The 19,457-nt window shown below is 46.3% G+C and overlaps 1 protein-coding gene across 6 annotated transcripts in view; it reads right to left on the bottom strand.

The window, feature by feature from the left end:
- The window catches only part of RBM33 (RNA binding motif protein 33), a 1,526,085-nt gene that overhangs the window by 1,005,921 nt on the left and 500,707 nt on the right, over positions 1–19,457 (bottom strand). For all 6 annotated transcript variants that reach the window (XR_011303311.1, XR_011303310.1, XM_069647955.1 and 3 more), the window contains one exon: positions 14,378–14,570. Coding sequence is in view for 4 of the 6 variants with exons in the window: in XM_069647955.1 (XP_069504056.1) it covers positions 14,378–14,570 (193 nt within the window). In the remaining 2 variants the exon portion in view is untranslated. The remainder of the gene's footprint in view (positions 1–14,377; positions 14,571–19,457) is intronic.

Genomic DNA, 19,457 nt, shown 5'->3' with positions numbered 1-19,457 from the left:
CAGCCCCCTGGATTTCAGCCCCCAAGTACAGGGGCAACGGAGGACCTTCCAAGTGGCCAAGAATATACTCCGCCAGAAAAATATCCAATATGCAATATGCAATGATGTTCCCGGCCGAGCTTCGCATGATGCACATGGGGAAAGTTACCTTTTTTATGACACCTGAAGCAGCGGAAAGATTTGCACAGGAGCTGCCTGACCCACGTCGATCCCCGAACCACTATCCATAACCTAAAGTGCGTTTCTCACCATTTTCATGGCTGGTACCCATCTCTTGCAGTGCTTTAAACTGGTATCAGCCTGGGAGGCCCCTTATCGTTAAGGAATGAGCACAAGCCACTGGAGCCGTCTGCCGCCGGTGGTGGCTCCCCGTTACCGCAGCCACTGCAGTTATTGCTTTTCTAGTTGTTTCCTGTTTGTATGGGAGGAGGTCACAGCCAGTATGTTTAGGTTTCTGGCATGGGTGGGGTGCATAATGGGTTATTGGTGGGAGTTTGTTGGGGCGCATACTTGTTGGCTCACGTGGAGGTGAGGAATCGGGCAGGGTATTCCAGGGTACAGGGCAGGTCCCTCCCCGATAGGTAATTTGATCGGGCCTGAAACTTCATGGTTTACCATTCACAGCTGGGGTCTCGATGGGGGCCAAAGATATTTCAGTCTTAACATGGAATATACGGAGGTTCACCAATAAGAAAAAAAGACTCATTGCCAATTATGCCACAAACCACAATGTTAATGTCCTATGTCCTCAAGAGACATCCATCCAAAGCCACTAACCCTCCGTTAGGCAAGATTGTATATAGTAACCCTGTGATCTTGGCAATAGGTAACCCAACCTTTGGTATAGGCCTGTACTACACAAGTTGGTAGAGTGATTTAGCAGTCAGGCATATCTCAAGAGGGGTCAATATGAGCTGTAGCGGTGCAACAGAGATTCCCAGTGACAGGTATTCAATTGACACTTATATTCAAGGTGACTTATTAAAATAATTATTAATTTAACAGTCAGTTTTAAAATAAGCCTTCTTTACAAAGGGTAAACTGCAACAATAAAATACAAATCTACGTGATTCGACCGTGGCTCATTTTGCCACAGCCGAAAATTTTGCATGTGAAATGTACGAACCACAAAAGGTTTGTACATTTTCCATGCGAACACACGTACAAAACCCCTACATACTCGAACCCCCACCCATGACACACACCCCTACCCACACCCCCAACATAAACAAACCCTACTTACCTTCTCTTCACGCTGTCTCCCTGCGGCACCAGTTCCCTTTCACTTCCATGATCGGGAACCGGCGGGTAACGTAGGGTCCTTTTTTTCTCTCCACAGGAGCAGCAGGGGGCTTCCCCCGCAACCCCTGCTCACTATACCGTAAAGTATAGTGAGCGGGCTGTTGCGGGGGGCACCCTTGCAGAACCCTCTTTTTTTCTAGGGTGTGCTGCGCGGGTGTCCCCCGCAACACCCCACTCACTTTACCACACAGTATAGTGAGCGGGGTGTTGCGGGGGACACCCCACATGCTTTCTTTTTGTTATATACTTACCTACAATGCTACCACCAAAGGTTCAAACTTTTGGTGTTCAAACCTTTGGTGTTCGAACCTTTGATGGTAGCATTTCTCTAGCTTTTTTTACGGTCGGACCTTTGGTTTTCGGTCCAATCGTACAATTCGTAAAATACACTCCTTCAGTTTCATTTAAGTAGATACCCTTTTTGGATGTGTCACACACACTTCCTACACCGTGGGGTGAATTAAATTGCTAGGACACTGTGGAAATTGATGTATCACTTTAACAGAATGCACTACTGAGGTAGTGGAAAAATGAAAAGGTTAGGGAAGGAAACAAATGTTAACACGTTTCTCTGAACAGGTAAGTGCTTTACAATCCCCCAATGAAATATAGGTTAACCCTTTCCCAGCTATACAAGGAACATATTTATGAATCTATGAGGGACAGATAAACACAAAGCCAAAGGGTCAGAAGAGTCTGAAGGGAGCCAAGACAGCCAATGTCATTTGAACAAAGTCTAGAGGAGCTGAGGCACTTCTTGTAGAGGGCACAAAGGTCTTGCACAATGTTATATGGAGAGTTTGTAGCAAAAAATCACTGTTGGGCCACAAGCTGGGAGGCTTGTGAAAAGCAAAGATGCAAGCAACTCTGCAAAAGGCAGTTACTGCAAGTCTCCAGTGATAAACAATTTACACACAAAAATAGGTAAATGCACCTAGTTAGACAGTACCTTTGTTGTGAAGAAAAAGGATCCAGCTGGCTTCTCTTCTGTTTGCAGTCCTGCAGTTCCTGGGCCTCAGTCGTGGGGACAAGATGGAGGACATCTGTAGGACTCTTGCACTGCAATTTGAAGGTCGGCGGTGGCAATGGACTCACTCCAGATCAGCGCACTTTGCAGTTTCAGTTACCAGTCAATAGCACCACTGCGATTCTTGGACACCTTGCGCTCATCTTGCTTCTGGGGTCCAGCACTCTGTTGAGGTGGCTCAGGCTTGAGTCACCCTGCTTCGGGAGGGTCCTCAAGATCTTCCTGGAGCTCGGGTCCGGCTTGAAGACGTTCCCTGGTGTTCCTGTACGCTGGCACTCATTTCCAGCAGCAAAAAAGAAGTACAGTCAGCAGGGAGTGGGGTTCCAGTCAAGTTCGTCTTGAGGTCAGTTGGTCACAACAAAGCAAGGGAAGAAGCCATCCCTTCCGTGCTTCTCTAGTCTATATGTAATTTGGAGCTTCAGCACTGCAGCAGGGCTTCATCAAGGAAACAAACAGTCCAGGAGATGCAGCAAGCTTCTCAGAGTTTCTTTCTTCGGTTCCTTCATCCAGTGGTCGACTCTACCTTCTTTCCAAGAGACCTTGTCTTTTATGCAGGTTTCTCTCATACAATCATGCCCAACACCCTCTGATGCTACCAGGCTGGGTGGTACACAAGTATGCGTCCCCCTTCACAACATACTCCAGAGGGGTGGCCACTTATGTTCATCACTCGTTGGACTTCAAGCTGCATGAACAGGCCAGAGACTCAGAGGGCCGGTTCCTGTTGCTGGCTGGGCAGGTCCAGGAACTGAATCCTCATTATAAATGTATATGCTCCCAATACCGACAGTCCCAAATTCCTTCGAAGATGTGCCTCCTATTTGCATAAATATTCTCACTACGAAACAATATGGGCAGGAGACTTAGGTTGCACTGTCACTAGATATGAACAAGTCCTCAACGTCCCAGACTACCTTCCCCAGAGTGGCACAGGCCTGGCTAAATATAGCCAACTACCAGCATTGCACAACGTATAGCGGTCAATGCACCCAAATAGACAAGAGTATACTTTCAATTCTGGGGTCCACAGCAGCTCTTCTAGAATGGATTATGTGATGCTCTCTGATCTGTTACACAGGGTTGGGGGCGATAGAGATTCTCCCCTGCACCCCTTCGGACAACTCTCCTGTGTCTCTTCCAGGCCCCTCCTCGCCCTCCCTCCCCCCAGGGAGTTATGCTGGTGGTTTCGAGCCTGTGCGATCCAAGGCACCTCCTTTTGGGATGGAATCGCCCAAGACAGACACCTTCTTTCAGGCCAACGTAGGGTCGGTCACTGACAACGCAGTAATATGGGAAACCTTTAAGGGATACATAAGGGGATGCTGTACATCACGAGAGGGGGGGGGGGGCGTCCTAAAAATCCTGTGCGCCTCCACGTCCTCCCTCGAATCGGATATCAAAGATGTCGAGCCACAACAGGGGCAAATGACTCACCCATCCTTCAACAAACTTGGGGAGAAGAAAGCGACAATGCGTTCATTTATAGACAGGGAGGAGAGGTTTCTTGGGGGCCCCATCGCGGCTAACATCTATGGGGAAGGGGATCGCCCCAGTTGCACACTGGCCTGGGCCATCAGACAGGAGCTACAATTAGAGGACATCCTTGAAATCAACACCCCGCAGGGAGATGCAACTCGCGACCCCAAGGCTATAAATTAGGCATTTCGAGAATATTACGAAAGGCTATATACCTCGAAATATCAGGCTGAACACAATGCCATTACCCAATATCTAGACAAGGTTGCCCTGGGCTGGCTGGCTGCCGAAACCGGTGGCCGTCTGAACACACCCCCTTCCGATGAACAAGTCATAGCCGCAATCCGCTCTCGTAGGAGGGAAAGCCCCGGGGTTGGATGGTACTACTGCATAATTCTATAAAGAATACAGCGACCTTGTAGTTCCCCACTTCCGTAGTATGTTTGAATCCGCACTCTCCTGCCCCAATCCACTAGAACCGCGTTGGTCACTGTTCTCCTGAAATCAGGCAAAGATTTAAATAACTGCTCTTCCTATAGCCCACTGTCTCTAATAAGCACAGACCATAAGATCCTTGTGAAAATCCTTGCTGACCGGTTACTGCCCCCACATGCCGGCGCTGGTCCTCCCCGACCAGGCCGGTTTCATTACTGGCAGGTCCACTCTGAATAACCTTCGACGTCTATTCTTGCTGATGCATAAACACTGATATTCCCATGGCCATAGTTTCATTAGACGCTGAGAAGGCTCTCTATTCTATAGAATGGCCATTCTTGTTTCAAGTCCTTCGCAGATCCAAACTGGGACTGTGGTATCTGCAATGGATGAGATTGCTTTATACAGCCCACAGAGTGGCAATATACACCAACCGCCTGCAGTCGAATATGTATTTCCAACCCGGGGGACAAGGCAAAGGTGCCCTTTTTCTCCCATCTGGTTTGCTTTGGCCATGGCCCGGTGGCCTGTTTCCTCAGGGAATATCATGCACACTGCAGTAACGAGATACATTCTCATATTTCCACTGTCTACATGTACGCAGATATGTTGCTTTATATAAAACATCCAAGCGACAACCTGCAGCCATTACTACAAGCAATCACGCACTTTGGTGACTTGTCAGGCCTCAGCATAAATTGGACTAAGTCCGAATGAATGCCTTTGACACAGAAAGTGACCCAGAGGGGTATACCCAGGGACTTCAGGTGGTGTCCTCACAGGATACGGTACCTGGGGGGTCCAGGTGTCCCGATCCCCCGACATTCTGTACACCGAGAACTCTTTTTTTATTTTATTTGGTTTATTAAAAACCTTTAAAAAGAAAATGAACATATGATACAAAAGATAAAGAACAGCATGTTTTACAACACCTCGTTTGTCAGGCAGAGAATGGACTGGGAAGGAGCTGTAGGCAATGATTTAACAAGTAACACCACCTTCAGATTAGTCCATGGTCAGTTGCAGAGGATATTAGAATCCACTGCGACAGTTGCCACTGCCTCCTCAGCACAGTCCAATCGTTTGACCATGGATTCTAAGAAAAAGGTTAGAGCCACGATTCATTTTCGTTCAGTCCCGTCAAACATTATCTGCCACCAGTCTTTCGAACAGATAGTAGGTCTCTCGAACGTGACATTTCCAAAGTGGTGTTTTCTTTCCTCAGTGAGTCCGATGCAGAATAAAACAAGGTGTTTTAGGGTTTCTTTCAAGTCACTGCACAGTCTACATTGATCAGATGTGGATTTGTTTGTTGACCATAAATTTGTTCTCTCTCGTTTTGAACAGGTTCGTGTGAAACATCAAATACAGTCTTCCTGCATCTTGAAAAAGTTTCTAAGGAGTATGCATCTCATTTAGGCCTCATTTTTCACAAGGAACATCTTGCATAAGTCTGTCTATAAGATCGTCTGAGGTCACAAGTCTCGCACCAGTCTCCCCTCCATAGTTTATTTTTCACTTTATCAGAATTGTTGTGGAGCGTATCAATATCTGTGTCTAGTTCCGTGAGCAAGATTTTACAGCGTTGCACCCATAGGTACAGCACAGAGTTCTTGTTGTTTTCCCCAGGATTTGAGGATATTGAACTGAAGAGTGATGTTTTGCAAGGTCATTTTGCGAAACTAGACAAGTGTGTTCCAGGACACACTTGCATTAATAGATATTTGACTCAGTTCATATCTTATACAAGGTGAAGGTGTACTTCTTGGTAAACCAAGAACTTTGGACCAAAAGTTGATTTCTAACGTGTTCCACAGATCAGCTGGGCAACCGAGGGCGCACACTGCACCGTAGATTAGCGCAGGAGTCGCTTTTGTTTTGAAAAAGGCCAAGACGGGGAGTAACGAGCACAGGCCATATTTTTTATTTAGGACCGTCCCCTGGATGGCCAGTTGTCGACACTTCAGTTTGGTGGCTTCGACCCATGGTGCGTCTTTCAGACTGGAGTCGATCTTCATCCCCAGGTATTTTGTTTGTGTTATAGAGTTTAGCTGCGTTTTCTCTATATGCCATTTAAAAGTTGGTTGCTTAAGTCTTTTTTGCCCACGCAGATTTCTCAGCACAAGTATTTCCGGTTTGGCTATGTTTTTAGTCAAGGCGTTATTCTCGAGGTGTGGTTCTAATGCAGTTAGTTTCTGTTGAAGGCCGACTGGTGTCAAGTCTAGAAGAATTAGGTCATCTGCTTAAAGGAGAGGACTTACATTTGACCCATTAATTTTTGGTGGTGAAAAGGAACCTTTGCTGTTGATTGTTTGGTCGATATCACAGAGGAAGAAATTGAAAATGATAGCTGCGAGAGGGCAACCTTGTTTCACTCCGTGTTGTGTTGGAATTGGTTCAGAGAGGTTCCCCAGACGATCAAGATGTATTCTGATATCAGTCGTGGTGTGCAGATCTTTTATAGCAGCAAGAAAGCTCAGGGGACACTTCCACTTGATGAATTTTGCCCATAACAGTTCACAGTCGATACTGTCAAAGGCTTGCGATAAGTCAATTATAGCGAGGTAAATCTTAGTCCCAGTTCTTATTGCTTCCATTTTCATAATGTTGACGATGAGAAAGTTTAAACTACAGCCCACTCCTTTTACAAAACCAGTTGGTCTCGGATCAATAAAGTTCTTCAACCGAGTCCAGTTTAGCAATTTATCTTTCAGCAAGGTTGCATATACCTTGCTCAGGACGCCAAGCAGTGCAATTGGACGGTAGTCTTTGGGATTGGCTTTGTTTCCCTTTTTAAACACCGGTACAATATTTGCACACTTCCATGATGTTAGAGTGACGTGGTTCTGTCGTAAACTTCTTGAACAAGGTATAACAAAAATCCGCCCAAATTTGGGGGTTTTCTTTGAGCGTAAAATTGGTAAGTCTGTCAGGGCCACGAGCTCGTGACATCCTAGGTTGTTGATAGTTTCTAAGATGTCTTCTTTTGAGAATGGTCTAAAGAGGAAAAAGCAAAGTCTGGTATGGTACCTTTTTTCGTATACAAAGCCTTGTAATGATTTAGCCAGGCATTTTCAGTGACCATGTTGGCTTGAAGAGCAGTTTGAGAGCCTGAAAGATTGTTTACGAGGCTCCAAAACGCGCGTTATTGCTTCCCAGTTTTGCCAGCATGACTTCGGCATCTGTTTGCATCATGGTAATTTTGTGTAGCTTAAGCCAGTTTTTATGGGCTTGTTTTATATTTTTGATCTTTTTGGCATTTTCAATTGAGTAATTACCGCTACATGCTCCAATGTCACCTCATCTTTCGTTTTTTCTTGAGGACCTCCAAGTAGAAAACATGAGGGTTTTTGAAACAGCGTTTTTTAAGCCCTTGTTTTTCTCTTTGAATTTTTCCAAGATATGTTGGTATTCAAGTTGGGTTTTGTCCTCTTGATAAGCGGCATTTATTCCATTCGTCTCTGCTTCAGTCAGACATAATCAGACCCGGCTTGACTCTACAACTATGTTGTGTGACCAGTTCTCACACTCTTTCCGTACAGGAGCAGCAATTGAGACCGTCACTAAATTGTGGTCACTTTCAGTCATATGAATGACTTGTAATTTCCGCACATTAATGTGCAAACTCACGGAAACGAAGAAATAATCTAGAATAGATTCCTGTGAATCTCTATTACATGTTGCTCTGGGCGGTATGTCACCAATAGTGTTCCCGTTCAGCATATGCATATTTGGGCTCTCCATTTCCACGGACCACAGTTGCGCCACATTCGACAGGGCAGAGATGTTCGGATTTAATGATGTTACATCCAAACAAGTTATGTTTACATCCCCACATATGATTTTTGCTGCCCCATCTACATAATAGATGGAATCGATGATATTTGTTATTTGGTCAATTAAGTCAGGGGCAGGAGTGGCTTTATGCTGCCAGTATGGATTGATGACATAAGTGATCCTTTTTCTGGCTACAAAAATTAGCGGACTGCACCAGTGTCATCTGAATATATCGGGTGTAGTTGAGGGTTTCAATGATCTTATGGCCTGAGCTTTTACGTACTAGGGTCAAAAGACCAGCCGTTTGTCTGCCTATGGATTTTTTAATGGCAGAGTTTAAGGCCATTTCAAAACCGTCTTGAAATGGGCATGTTGTCAGCCAGGTTTCCTGGGCACACATGATGTCAATGTTTCCTAATCAACTTGGTTGTTGCAGGTGCATGTGTCCACAAGTGTTCCAGCAACCTATAGTTGTTAGGAACTTGATATTTGGGTCTAGGCGTTAGCTTTGATTTTAGTCAGTCAAAGCTTTCGAAAGCCAACTCCAGTCTCTGGTGCATCCATCAAGCGGCCCAGACGGTGCTGTTTTTGCATTGAACACAGGTAGACTGATGTTTTGAGCAAAACTGATTTTGATTTGATCGATGGAATGCAACAAAGTTGTTTTAGTTTGGAGAGTAGAACTGTCGGCCGGTACTGTGTCTTGTTGTTTCTCCAAGTGGGCCACACGAGCCGATTTTGTTGGCCTGCGATCAGCGCTTTGTGCCATCCTTTCATGAATGATTGTTGGCCTTTTCACAAAGTCTTTGACTTTTTTCAGAATTTGTCGTTGCATCAACTTTCTCCAGCAATGTTTTGCATACAATTCTCGAATCAATATGAAGCCTCACCATGTCATGCTGTTCGTGGTTATGAAAATCAACGACTTTTATGTCGTTTGTCGCAATCATTCTTAGCAAGGGTACATAGTGGAGCAGCTGTAGTACATTTTTACGGTTGAGCACAAGGGTGTCGGCATTCTGTTCAATGCGTTCCAGCACCAGACAATATTTAGAATGTGGTTTCCCTTTACACCAGTGTTACAGTTGTTTGTCAGAGGATCGCCAAGGAGCCTTTCAGAGGCTTTTTGATATGCACTTCGCTCACCTTCGTTCAGTTCTGTTGAAAAATTCATTGTTTTTTGGATGCTTGGCTCAGTCCAATTACTGGCCCGAATAGGTAGGTTGTGCAAAAGTTTAAGTTCTTTGGCTAGCCTAGCATGTTTCTGGCACATCGTCAGAAAAGGCAGACTTGTGGGTCCGGGCAAAGAGTCTTCAAGTATAGGCACAGGCGCGATTATAGTGCAGACCCTTGCACTCCTTCCCGGGTCAAGAGACAGGGATGCAGAGCCTGGCAGTATGACGTCCAATGGAGTAGGAGCGGTCGGTTGGACAGTAGGCGCTTCGAGTTCCACTTCCTCGTTATAGGTTGACAAGTCAAGTAAGTTGACCGTGTGTTCAGACATCATGGGTAGAGGATGGGTGTCTCTTCATTGGTTCCAAGCTGTCGCTTCCGATTCATTTTGGCCTCCACTCTCCTTTGGACCTCGAGTAAGGTCAATGATTCCATCCTTATGGGCTAAGCTCTTGGTCTGTTCTAAGGCAGTCGTCACCTGTAAATTCATGTATACGGCTTTGATGTTCCGCAGGAACTTTGAGTTGTCATTTTGGTGGTTTTGGTTGACATTTTTAGATTTGTCTGAACCACTTTCAAGCCACCCTGTGTTACCCCCTGGTTAATATTGAAATTAAATATCGGGAAAGCAACAGGGTTTGGGGCGACTGGTGTCACAACATCCTCATATATGTTGTCCGGATCTCTAAATTGGCCTCGAGTAAGTCCCGACCAGTTTGAAAGTTGGATATCTGCGTTTGCACTGTTTTTTTCAGATTGAGAGCTTGGGACAGCCTCAGAGAAGCAACTTATATTTTCCCCACAAGTATGCTGCTTTAAGTTTCCATCCATGGGTTTTGGCGAGACATTTATTTGCATACTAGGGGTGAGGCTATTCGTTGCCAGTTCAGGTGGAGTGGTCTCTGGTTCAGCAAGTGAGGATAACGTGTCAGACGCAAACTTATTGTTGGCTCCTTTCCTTGCATGCTCTTGGACTGTTTCAGGAGTTGGTGCGTCTCTGGATATATGGAATTACGACGTTTGTCGAAGTGCCCTTGTTGACTTTTTTGGATGGGATTTGAATATGCAACTCAGTATGGCAGGTATTAGACCTTGTGTTGCAATTATGTGGTTTTAGAAGACCAGGAGCCTCTTTCACAACTTCTGCCAATCATTTTTTGTCCTTGCTATTGTTCCGTTTTTGATCAGCAAGTGCAGCTAGTGAGTGGTCAATTTTGTTGTTTGAGTCATGAATCAACCGTTTGAACAGGTTGTTGTCGTTTTCCAGGTTCGTCATTTTTGAGTTCATGAGGGCCACCAAAGTACTCGAGTCATTTAACATGGTCTTTCAGTTGTTCATACATTTTGAGGAATGGGCAAATCGTCATTGACATAGACGAGAGCAAAGTTGGTTGTATGTCATGGATGAGTTTTTTGACAATCACTTCAGGTAGGGCGGAGAAAGCAGACCTTGAAATTGTGTCTTATTTTGATTGCGCCGTATTTTGGGAAAGTCTCTTTCAATGATGGAAGAGTCACTCGAAGAGATATCTGATGATGATTCAATGGAGTAGAGCTGTTGAATTTTTGGAAAAACAGTAGGGACACTTTCTATTGTCTTTGCAGAAATCTGATTGAGCTTGGGGTTTGTAGAGACGGTTTCTTTGTTGAGAGCAGATCAGTGCGGCAGAGTCACTGTCCTCAAGCCGGCGACGCTTGCCAGTAGCGCCCATGCAGTTGATGCTAGATAGTTTTCTGTTTTTCTCATCGAAATTCTGGGCATTTCTTGGTGTGTCAAGGTCTTTTTTTTCACTTCTTGATTTGTTTAAGTTTGTGAAATCATGTAGTAATTTGTTTACTACATCCAGCGAGTTTCTCCTGTGGGCGTTTGAGGCATATGGATGTTCTAGGTTCCCAATAGACGAGAAACCAGGGGTTACCAGAGCAGGTCCCAAGAAACTCGGACACAACCCATCTTTTCTCGTATCAGGCTGTAGCTCAGCAGGGACTGGATTTAGGGAGGGCTCGTAGAGGTGAGTCAATGTTGTTATAGGAAGGACTGGCTGAGTGGTGGTTACCGGATCTTTTGTGTAGAAAAATACACCGTCCGGGCCCATTTGAGTTTGCCTGCTTTCATTTTCTATTGGAAACTCACAATAATTGGGGACCCACAGACAATGCCAAATCAGCCAGCAAGAGTCCACCTACTGCGCGCACCCCCAATAGACAGGCAGTGTTTCTCGCATGGAGGGTTTTCTCGGTCCCAGTTATGTAGACAGACGTGCAAGAGTTATTTGTGTTTTCGTTTGATGTCGATGTAACGCTAGAATCACTTAAATCTTTGAAAGCAGACCTCCCTCTGAATGTCGTTTCCGACACAGAAAATAACGCAGCATTGAGATCTTCAGGCTGAGAGAGAGGCAAGGGACAGATCCTTGACTGTCCTTGTTTGGAACCAATGTTTGAACATGGCAGAGGCCATCCGCAGCCTCATCAGCTGTCACACAAGTCTCCCCCTCGCCACCGCCCCCGAATTGATCTATATTAGAGCAGTCAGTACTTGAGGGGGGAGCAGACGGTGACTCAAGGATCGTTGGCCAGCTTGTCAGAGGATAGGAAGCGCATACATTGCAGTCGTTAGGCAAGAGATGATGGTTGGGCATAATCGACATAGTAGACCGCTCTGGCATCAAAGGGGAGTCACCCTTAGTAGGAGTGGGAGGGATACCATCCCGCATGAAAACAAAGTAATTTCCCAAGACTGACACCAGCACTTACTTGAGGAAGTAGAATGACTCCGTCTGCGGCTTTGTTGTCGGCTGTGGAGTCCGCACCAGCAGACCCGGCGGATCCCTTCCAGAGTTGCAGACATGTATAGGGCTTTTTAAGCAGTCATGTCTTTGAGCGCGAGGTGGATTGCAGGATAGGGCGCGTTTCTGTCTTCCTCCAGGGGTTCCCTTCCTCCAAGCTGACTCCTGCAATCGGAATACATATTTCCAACCCGGGGGACAAGGCAAAGGTGCCCTTTAGCTCCAATCTGGTTTGCTTTGGCCATGGAACTGGTGGCCTGTTTCCTCAGGGAATATCATGCACACTGCGGTATCAAGATACATTCTCATGTTGCCATTGTCTCCCTGTACGCGGATATGTTGCTTTATATAAAACATCCAAGCGACAACCTGCAGCCATTAGTACAAGCAATCACGCACTTTGGTGACCTGTCAGGCCTCAGAATAAATTGGACTAAGTCCGAATGAATGCCTTTGACACAGGCAGTGACCCAGGGGCACATACCCAGGGACTTCAGGTGGTGTCCTCACAGGATACGGTACCTGGCGGGGGTCCAGGTGTCCCGATCCCCTGACATTCTATACACCGAGAACTATCTGAAAACCCTATAACATCTGGAGGGCAGGGTCGAGGGGTGTATCCTGCTCCCGCTGTCCCAAGCGGCCAGGACCTCGCTGGCTAAAATGGTCCCCGTTCCTAAATTATATATTCTTAACGTTCCCAACAGGACCCCGGCCGGATTCTGGTCCAGCCTTTGGTCACTGCTGATTTGGTTGGTTGGGGCAGGCTAACGTCTCATACGACATTCTGTGCTTACCAATTGCAGAGGGCGGCTTGGGGTATCCTGACATGCACCGTTACTTCCTGGTTGCCCAGATACAATTCTCAATATGGTGGTGGAGCCCTTCCCTAGCTCTCCCGCATAACACAAAAGAGAAGGTGGTGATGTTCCCAAATGACCTGCAGGGTTTGGTGTGGAGGGGAACCGCCCGACGCCCCGAACCGAGATATACCTGGTGGAAATTACTTGCAAAGCCTGGGTGCACTTGGACCGCGCAGTGGACACTGATGTCCGTTACTCCCTCTGATGTCCCAGTCTACACAGTGAGGGGGATCCCAATCACACAGGAGGGGGTTTTCCGCCAACACTTCGAGCGCCTGGGAATTAACATATTAGGGAATCTCATAGTGGATGGTCACTTCATCTCCTGGGATGCCTTGAAGGAGAGGGGTGATTGGAATGCCATTACAATGCTATTATATTAACAACTACAAGCAGTGTTCCAATCTAAACGGCCTGATTATCCTTGAGCACCACCCTGCCCCCACACTTCAATATGTTTCACAACTCAGGCTGGCTGCAAAGCCGGTCTCCTCCTCATTTAAAATCATCACATCCCCGAAAACCCATCATATGCACAACCTTAGAGTACAATAGGAGCTAGCCTTGGGTAAGAGACTCTCTGACCCACAGTGGAAACATATCTGCATGCAAACGAAAAGCCTGTCCCTGAATAACGGATTACCCCTGACACATTTTAAATTCTTACATCAGGTACATTACTCTCCGGCAAGAGTTCATAGTTTTTACCCGGGCAGATCCTTTTCATGCCACAGATGCCACAGGGAGGGGGTAGACTATTTCCATGTGGTTTGGGTGTGCCCCTGTATATAACCGTTCTGTGTGAAGGTAGAAAAAGCAATAGAAATGTTACCTACCCCGCAGGAGTACTCACCCGGTTGTGGCTATTGGCTTTGATAGAGGGAGGCACCCGAGCTGAGAGGAGGCTTCTTGCCATAGCTTCAGATGTGGCCAGATCACTTATTGCCTGATCATGGGGCAAGCGAAGCACCCTGAGCTTCCAGGCCTGGCTGAACTGCATGAACTTGTGTGAAGAGAGAAACTATATTCAGTGACGCTGCCGGCTTGCAGCAGGCCTCTTGACTATTGGGGCCCCCTAGATCCTAGAGATTTAGGATCAATGCTGACATTGCACCCCCAGGAATGATCTTGCATCGTTTGGCCCCAACAGTTCTCCAAAGTTTAGGAATGTCTGAATTTTGTAAATATCTATTCCGTGCCCATTTTATGGCCCAGTTCATCGTTGAAACCGATATTGATGATATTTCTTCCTTATACATGCACCTATTGTAGTGGCTCGCAGAACACACCGTTTGGGTTGTTGAGTGATAATGGGAGGGTTTCTGGGTCTTGGGACCCCGGGGTTGGAGTCTTTATTCACTGTTATATATTAAAATTAATAAAAACATGTCTAAAAAAAAAATCATCCATGTTCTGTAAGCCTCCCCAACTTTTTTTTTTACACTATCAGAAGTTAAATAATTTTTAGGTACCAATGCTTTCCAAAGTTAAGGCTAGTCATAAAATGTTAACATGTAACCTAACGGTTATCCAACCTTGTGCAGGTGTCGCAACAGATCCTTTGAAGTGTGGATTTATATGTATATTTTTCGATTGCTGTGGCGTTGTTGGAGGTGTATTTACTCTTGATGATTCTTTCTTCTGTTGTGCAGGAGAAGAATGGCGTGGGCGTGGAACAGGAAGCAAAGGCTGTATAGGCTGTTGCTGAAAAAGGCTTCTTATTGGTTGCTGCAAAAAAACAAAAATAAAACAAATGTTTAATTTGTTACTGTATGTTGGAGACACATTCAGCATCTCCTAATTCTGCAAAACAAGGAAAATAAACAAGCACAGAATCACATTAGCATGGCAGGTAGAAAAGCAGTTATTTGAAGCAGAACTTTTGGATTGACAGTTAACATCTTAACATTATAACATAAATCACTTGATCAGTATCTTCACCAAGTTAACAGCTTATTCAGAGCATCTATTTTACTTGTTGAGATGTCTTTTGCAACCTTTGTCTTTCTTGCAGTCCTCCAATTTCCCTGGTCAATCTGCTCCCAATCACCCTCCCCAGGAAATCCTGCCGGCCAGATTGCAGCTGTTTGGCCTAGATCTAGAGTCATGTGACTCAGTTCCTTGCCGCATTACCCAAAGCTCACTAAGGGCAGCCTGGCCCATGCAGCAGGAAAAGGAAAGTGGTCAAGCGCGACACCCATTTATCCAATGGCCGGCAACCTCCCTGCTCTTTACCCCTCCAGCTCATGGGAAGACCCATTTGTAAGTGATTGGTCAGATGGATCTGCAGCACCAGACCCATGGACGGGTTTTGAGTTGCCTCACAATTTTATAAACAAAGTAATTTTTAGTTTGTGTGTCTAGCACTTTTGCATTTTACTGCTTAATGCCAGTGTAACATATACTCTAGGAAAACTCAACTAACAATGACCATTCTAAAGTCCTACTTGGAAGTAAGTCTTTAGTAAGCTATCCCAGTGGTTTGTAGACCCCCAACTCTTATCAGCCTGTACTAACTCAGTACTATGGTAGAGTAGCAGAGCAGTCAGGCTTATCTGAAGATGATGTGAGCTGAGGCTAAGTACACTGAACCCAGTAAGCAAAACACATGAAAGAAACACTCACACATACATGCATATCAATATATATATTTATTATATTTACACAAGAGTCACTGTTAAATACGTAGCAGTATAAACCATCACACAGATATTCTTTTCAATACTCGCAAAGGGTCACTTTTTAGTTGGTAGTTGCTCAACGCATACAATTGTTACAGGAGTTTGACAGTTATATCGGTAATATCACGTACCCACTAAATAATAAAGTAATTGTATATAGTCTGCATACACATACAAGATAGTGATTTTTGGGGAGGAAACCCATTGTTGATTAGTGTTCTCCTAGTAAAGCTTCAGGTTATACACGCATTTTCCCAGCACAGCAAGTCTTTGAAAGTCAAAAAACGCAATCTTAGCTAAAAGGCAGTTCGTAACAGCTTAAACTCTTACAAAGCAGAAGAAATCAAAGGTTTTTGTGGATACTTTCTAGTCTCTAGGAAGGAAGATACAAGAAGGCTTAACTAACATTTGAGACCCTGTGAAAGGACTCACTAAAGGGACGCAAGCAGTGGCTTGAGTCAGAGGTATGAGGGGGTTGTCGTGGACACCTCGACTTTCTGGAATCAGGTAAGCAATACCTTTTCCCCACAGTACCATTGGTTAGAAGAAAATGTTTGTGCTGGACGATCTGCAAAGTTGCAGCTCTGGATACGTCCTCCGGATTTCTTGGTCTGAATGCTGAAGGAAGTGTTAGTTAAGATTTTCATAGCAATGATAAATCTTCCTGAGCTGTGTCAACCCCAGAAATGCTTAGTTTACTGGTGGATTATTTTTCCTTATATCTCAGTGAGTGGGAACCTTTTTCCACACTCAGTTTTTTACTCTTTTTATGGGTGTCATTTCTAATAGTGTCTTTTTAAGGCTGTTGTGGGGCACCTGTATTCCTTCAGAGATGACCGCAAGCAGTCCTGATCGCACAGATTCAGGAACCTCTTTGAGGCCTTTTTGAAGCAGGTTCTCCTGCACATCACTATAACTCGCAAGAAGAGTAGTATTTACAATTCTAGTACAATATGCTGCCGATGTGTTGATATGCTTGCCAAGGGCATAGTGTTTCTTGCAGTCTTTGTCGGGGGTAGCCTCTGCAGTAGACCGGTGAACCCCAGCCCTTTTTGGTGGTGGTAACAACCAGGGAGTCTGGTGTGGCACGCCCCTGAATGTATATAGGGTCAGATGGAGAGGGGCGAAACAGTTTCTCAACCCGAGGGTTGACGGCCCTTGTAAGGGAAGGGGAAGGTGCAAGGTGCTTCTTAATAGAATTCAGCTGGGGGATAGCCCGACTTGTGGGAGGCTTTTCCTTTAGAATGCCCTCTACAAAATCAGAGTCCTGAACAACTTCCTGAGTGGCGATTTAGAAGTGGTCTGTGGCCCTTTTCCGGAGTGCATTGAAAGCCACAAAGTCGTCAATGGGGGCGGTGGCTGCCTCTGTTGAAGCGAGGAAGGTGGTTCCAGACAATTAACGTCTGGGTGAGGAGTTGGAGTGGGTGAGAGCCAAGGTGCTTCATCAGCTGGCTGATCTTGTCCCCAAACTGGGCACTGATCAGTTGTGTCCTGCCCAATAGGATTGTCATCATGACTATAGGGGTCCTCGGAGGTCTCCTCTGGCTCAGTAAACTCAAGTACTTCTTCTTGGTGAGTTTTGGTTGAAAGCTTCTGCTGCTTTGCTAAAATCAGCAGGAGGAGTCCTCCCTAGGTCTCTTGGGAGTAATTAACTTTTCAGAAAAATCTACAAATTGTGACAATTTGTCCATGTCATTTTCAAACCTCACTCTGGTCCACACGGATGAACCACAGGGGTCTGGAGGAGGGAAAGGCTCTCTAGAGGGAGGGGATTTATCAGATAAACCCTTCCAGAAGGAGTCCTACTCTCAACGAGAGAGAGTGCTTTTTGGTTGTTGCAATAGCCACGAGACTCTTGCGTAACTTCGGCGACTGTGTGAGGGATTTCAACGTGCCTGTAGGAGTCGTTGTGGTTATCAGCTCCGCCGAAATCTTTGGAGTCAACGTGCTCTTAGACTGCGTGTGTAACGGTTACCTCTGGTGCCCTGCAGGAGTGCCTGGTCCGGATTGTTCAGATGCGTTGCCCCCTCGCTCAGTTAGCTCTGCACTGAAGAATACCCAGGCCACTCTCTTCCCCAGTGGTCTGCCGGTGGATTAACCTCCAGAGGACCGTGAGTCTGGGAGGGACCTGGATGACCTTGGTTCCTCTGGAAAATAGTGTTCGGGGGTCTGGATAACCCAAAGGTAAGTATATATTTAGTATGGGTTTCTATTGCTTTCTCTCCAACCTCCCTCCCGTCTCTACCCTTTCCTGAGATCGCTGGCTGGCGCGTCACGGTTTTTGCTCAGCATAATGAACTGAGGACTGAAAGCCAAGGTTAGCATGTATGTATCCAAGTCCAGTTACTTCACTGAAGACTTGTGGTCCAGACCGGCTGTGACGCAGTGGATACAGTTGATGAACAGGTAAGTTCTGGTGAGGAGTTAATCTAGATCTTGGCCGCTTCTCAATGTGAAGCGTAGCTTGTAGGTTCAATGTCTTTGTTGATGCATCGAATATTAATAGGTCTCTTTATTTCTTCGCTTCCAGGTGAAACACCGGCAAGCTGTCTGGACTCGGAGCTAAGAAGCTGAAACTTGTATGCAAGTGAGTCCAAGTTAAACCAGGTACGGGAACTGGGAATTAGGTGTTATTTCAGTTTTACAATTGTTGCTCTCTGATTTCAGGTTCCCAGGAGCTGCGATTACTGTGGACTGCAGACGGAGGACCGGAGACACCAAGCTACTAGGATGAGATGCCACGCGTCTACAGGGGTCAAGGTAAGGATCAAGATCGAACACGAAGCAGGAGCCCACCGGGGCAAGTCGTTCTTCAAATCCAGGTAAGAGTGCTCCAAACTTGCGTAGGTGCCGATCGCACATGCAAAAGAAACAGAAGCGGTACCTATGACACTGCTCTGTTCGAAAGCAGATTAAACGGCAAGCACAGGGAGTGGTCCGGGGTGTGGTTTTATAGCCGAGGACGGCACCCTGTCAGCACAAGACCACCATTGTCAGATCCCTGTATCTATCCGGTGCCATCTTAGGTTCCACAGTGGGATCCTCCTTGGTAGCCATGGTGGGGTGTGTTGCTGCCTTGTTCCATATACGCCTCTGCCAGCCAGCCTGCCAGCCAGCCAACCCACAAACCCATCGTCTATCTACACTGTCATGGTGGGCAGGAGGGGTCCTCCTCACCCATCAGCCTTAAACCCACACTGGAATCGTGACAGCGTGTCGACACTCACTTGTTTTCTTTATAAGAGACGCCCTTATGCGTGGAATGCCCAGACGCATGCTGAGTAGACGGATGCGGGGAGGGCGCCGGATAATGAAGTGCGACAGGCACCATTAAAGTTTTCGGCGGGCTTGTTGGCTTCTTATGTTTCAACAAATCTGTCGAGGAAGCTCGGGTGGGGGGGGGGGATTGTATGCTTATCCTTGGGTGGTGCGGGTGTGCCCCTGTCGCTGGGGTGTGATTTCCCCATAGCAGTACCAGCAGCCGGCCTGTCAGGGCCCTTTACGGGCACCTGGGAACCTGACAGTTCCACCGAAAGATTTATGGCCTACACATCAGAGCCACGGCTGCCGCTAGAATCCTCTTCACTCGAGGCGACGGCACAGACGGGGGAACAACTCTTGGCCTGCATCACGTAGGCCACCCACCGATTTGTCCGCATACCTTTTAACATCTTAGGGCGAAAGAGTTTGCAGGACTTACAGGATCGCTCATGGTCACGCGGTAAGCACCTATTGCACTTGGGATGGGTGTCTTTCAGGGGAATTTTCCGTTGCAACACAGACGCAACTAAAACAGAGTCCTCTCTATAGCAGAGGTGAAAGGCAGTAGCCAGACCAGAATGGGGAAGAGGGGAAAAGGAAATGCTTTCTCAGAAAGAATCAACCCAGGGGACCCACTTTCCCTACTGTAAGCACCAGTCGCCGAACAGCTGTG

This window comes from Ambystoma mexicanum, chromosome 2q (genome assembly GCF_040938575.1).
Source record: "Ambystoma mexicanum isolate Mex_15411 chromosome 2q, UKY_AmexF1_1, whole genome shotgun sequence".
NCBI classification, from domain to species: Eukaryota; Metazoa; Chordata; class Amphibia; order Caudata; family Ambystomatidae; genus Ambystoma; species Ambystoma mexicanum.
The sequence above is the reverse complement of the archived record's forward strand: the minus strand, read 5'-3'. Positions and strand labels throughout refer to the sequence as shown.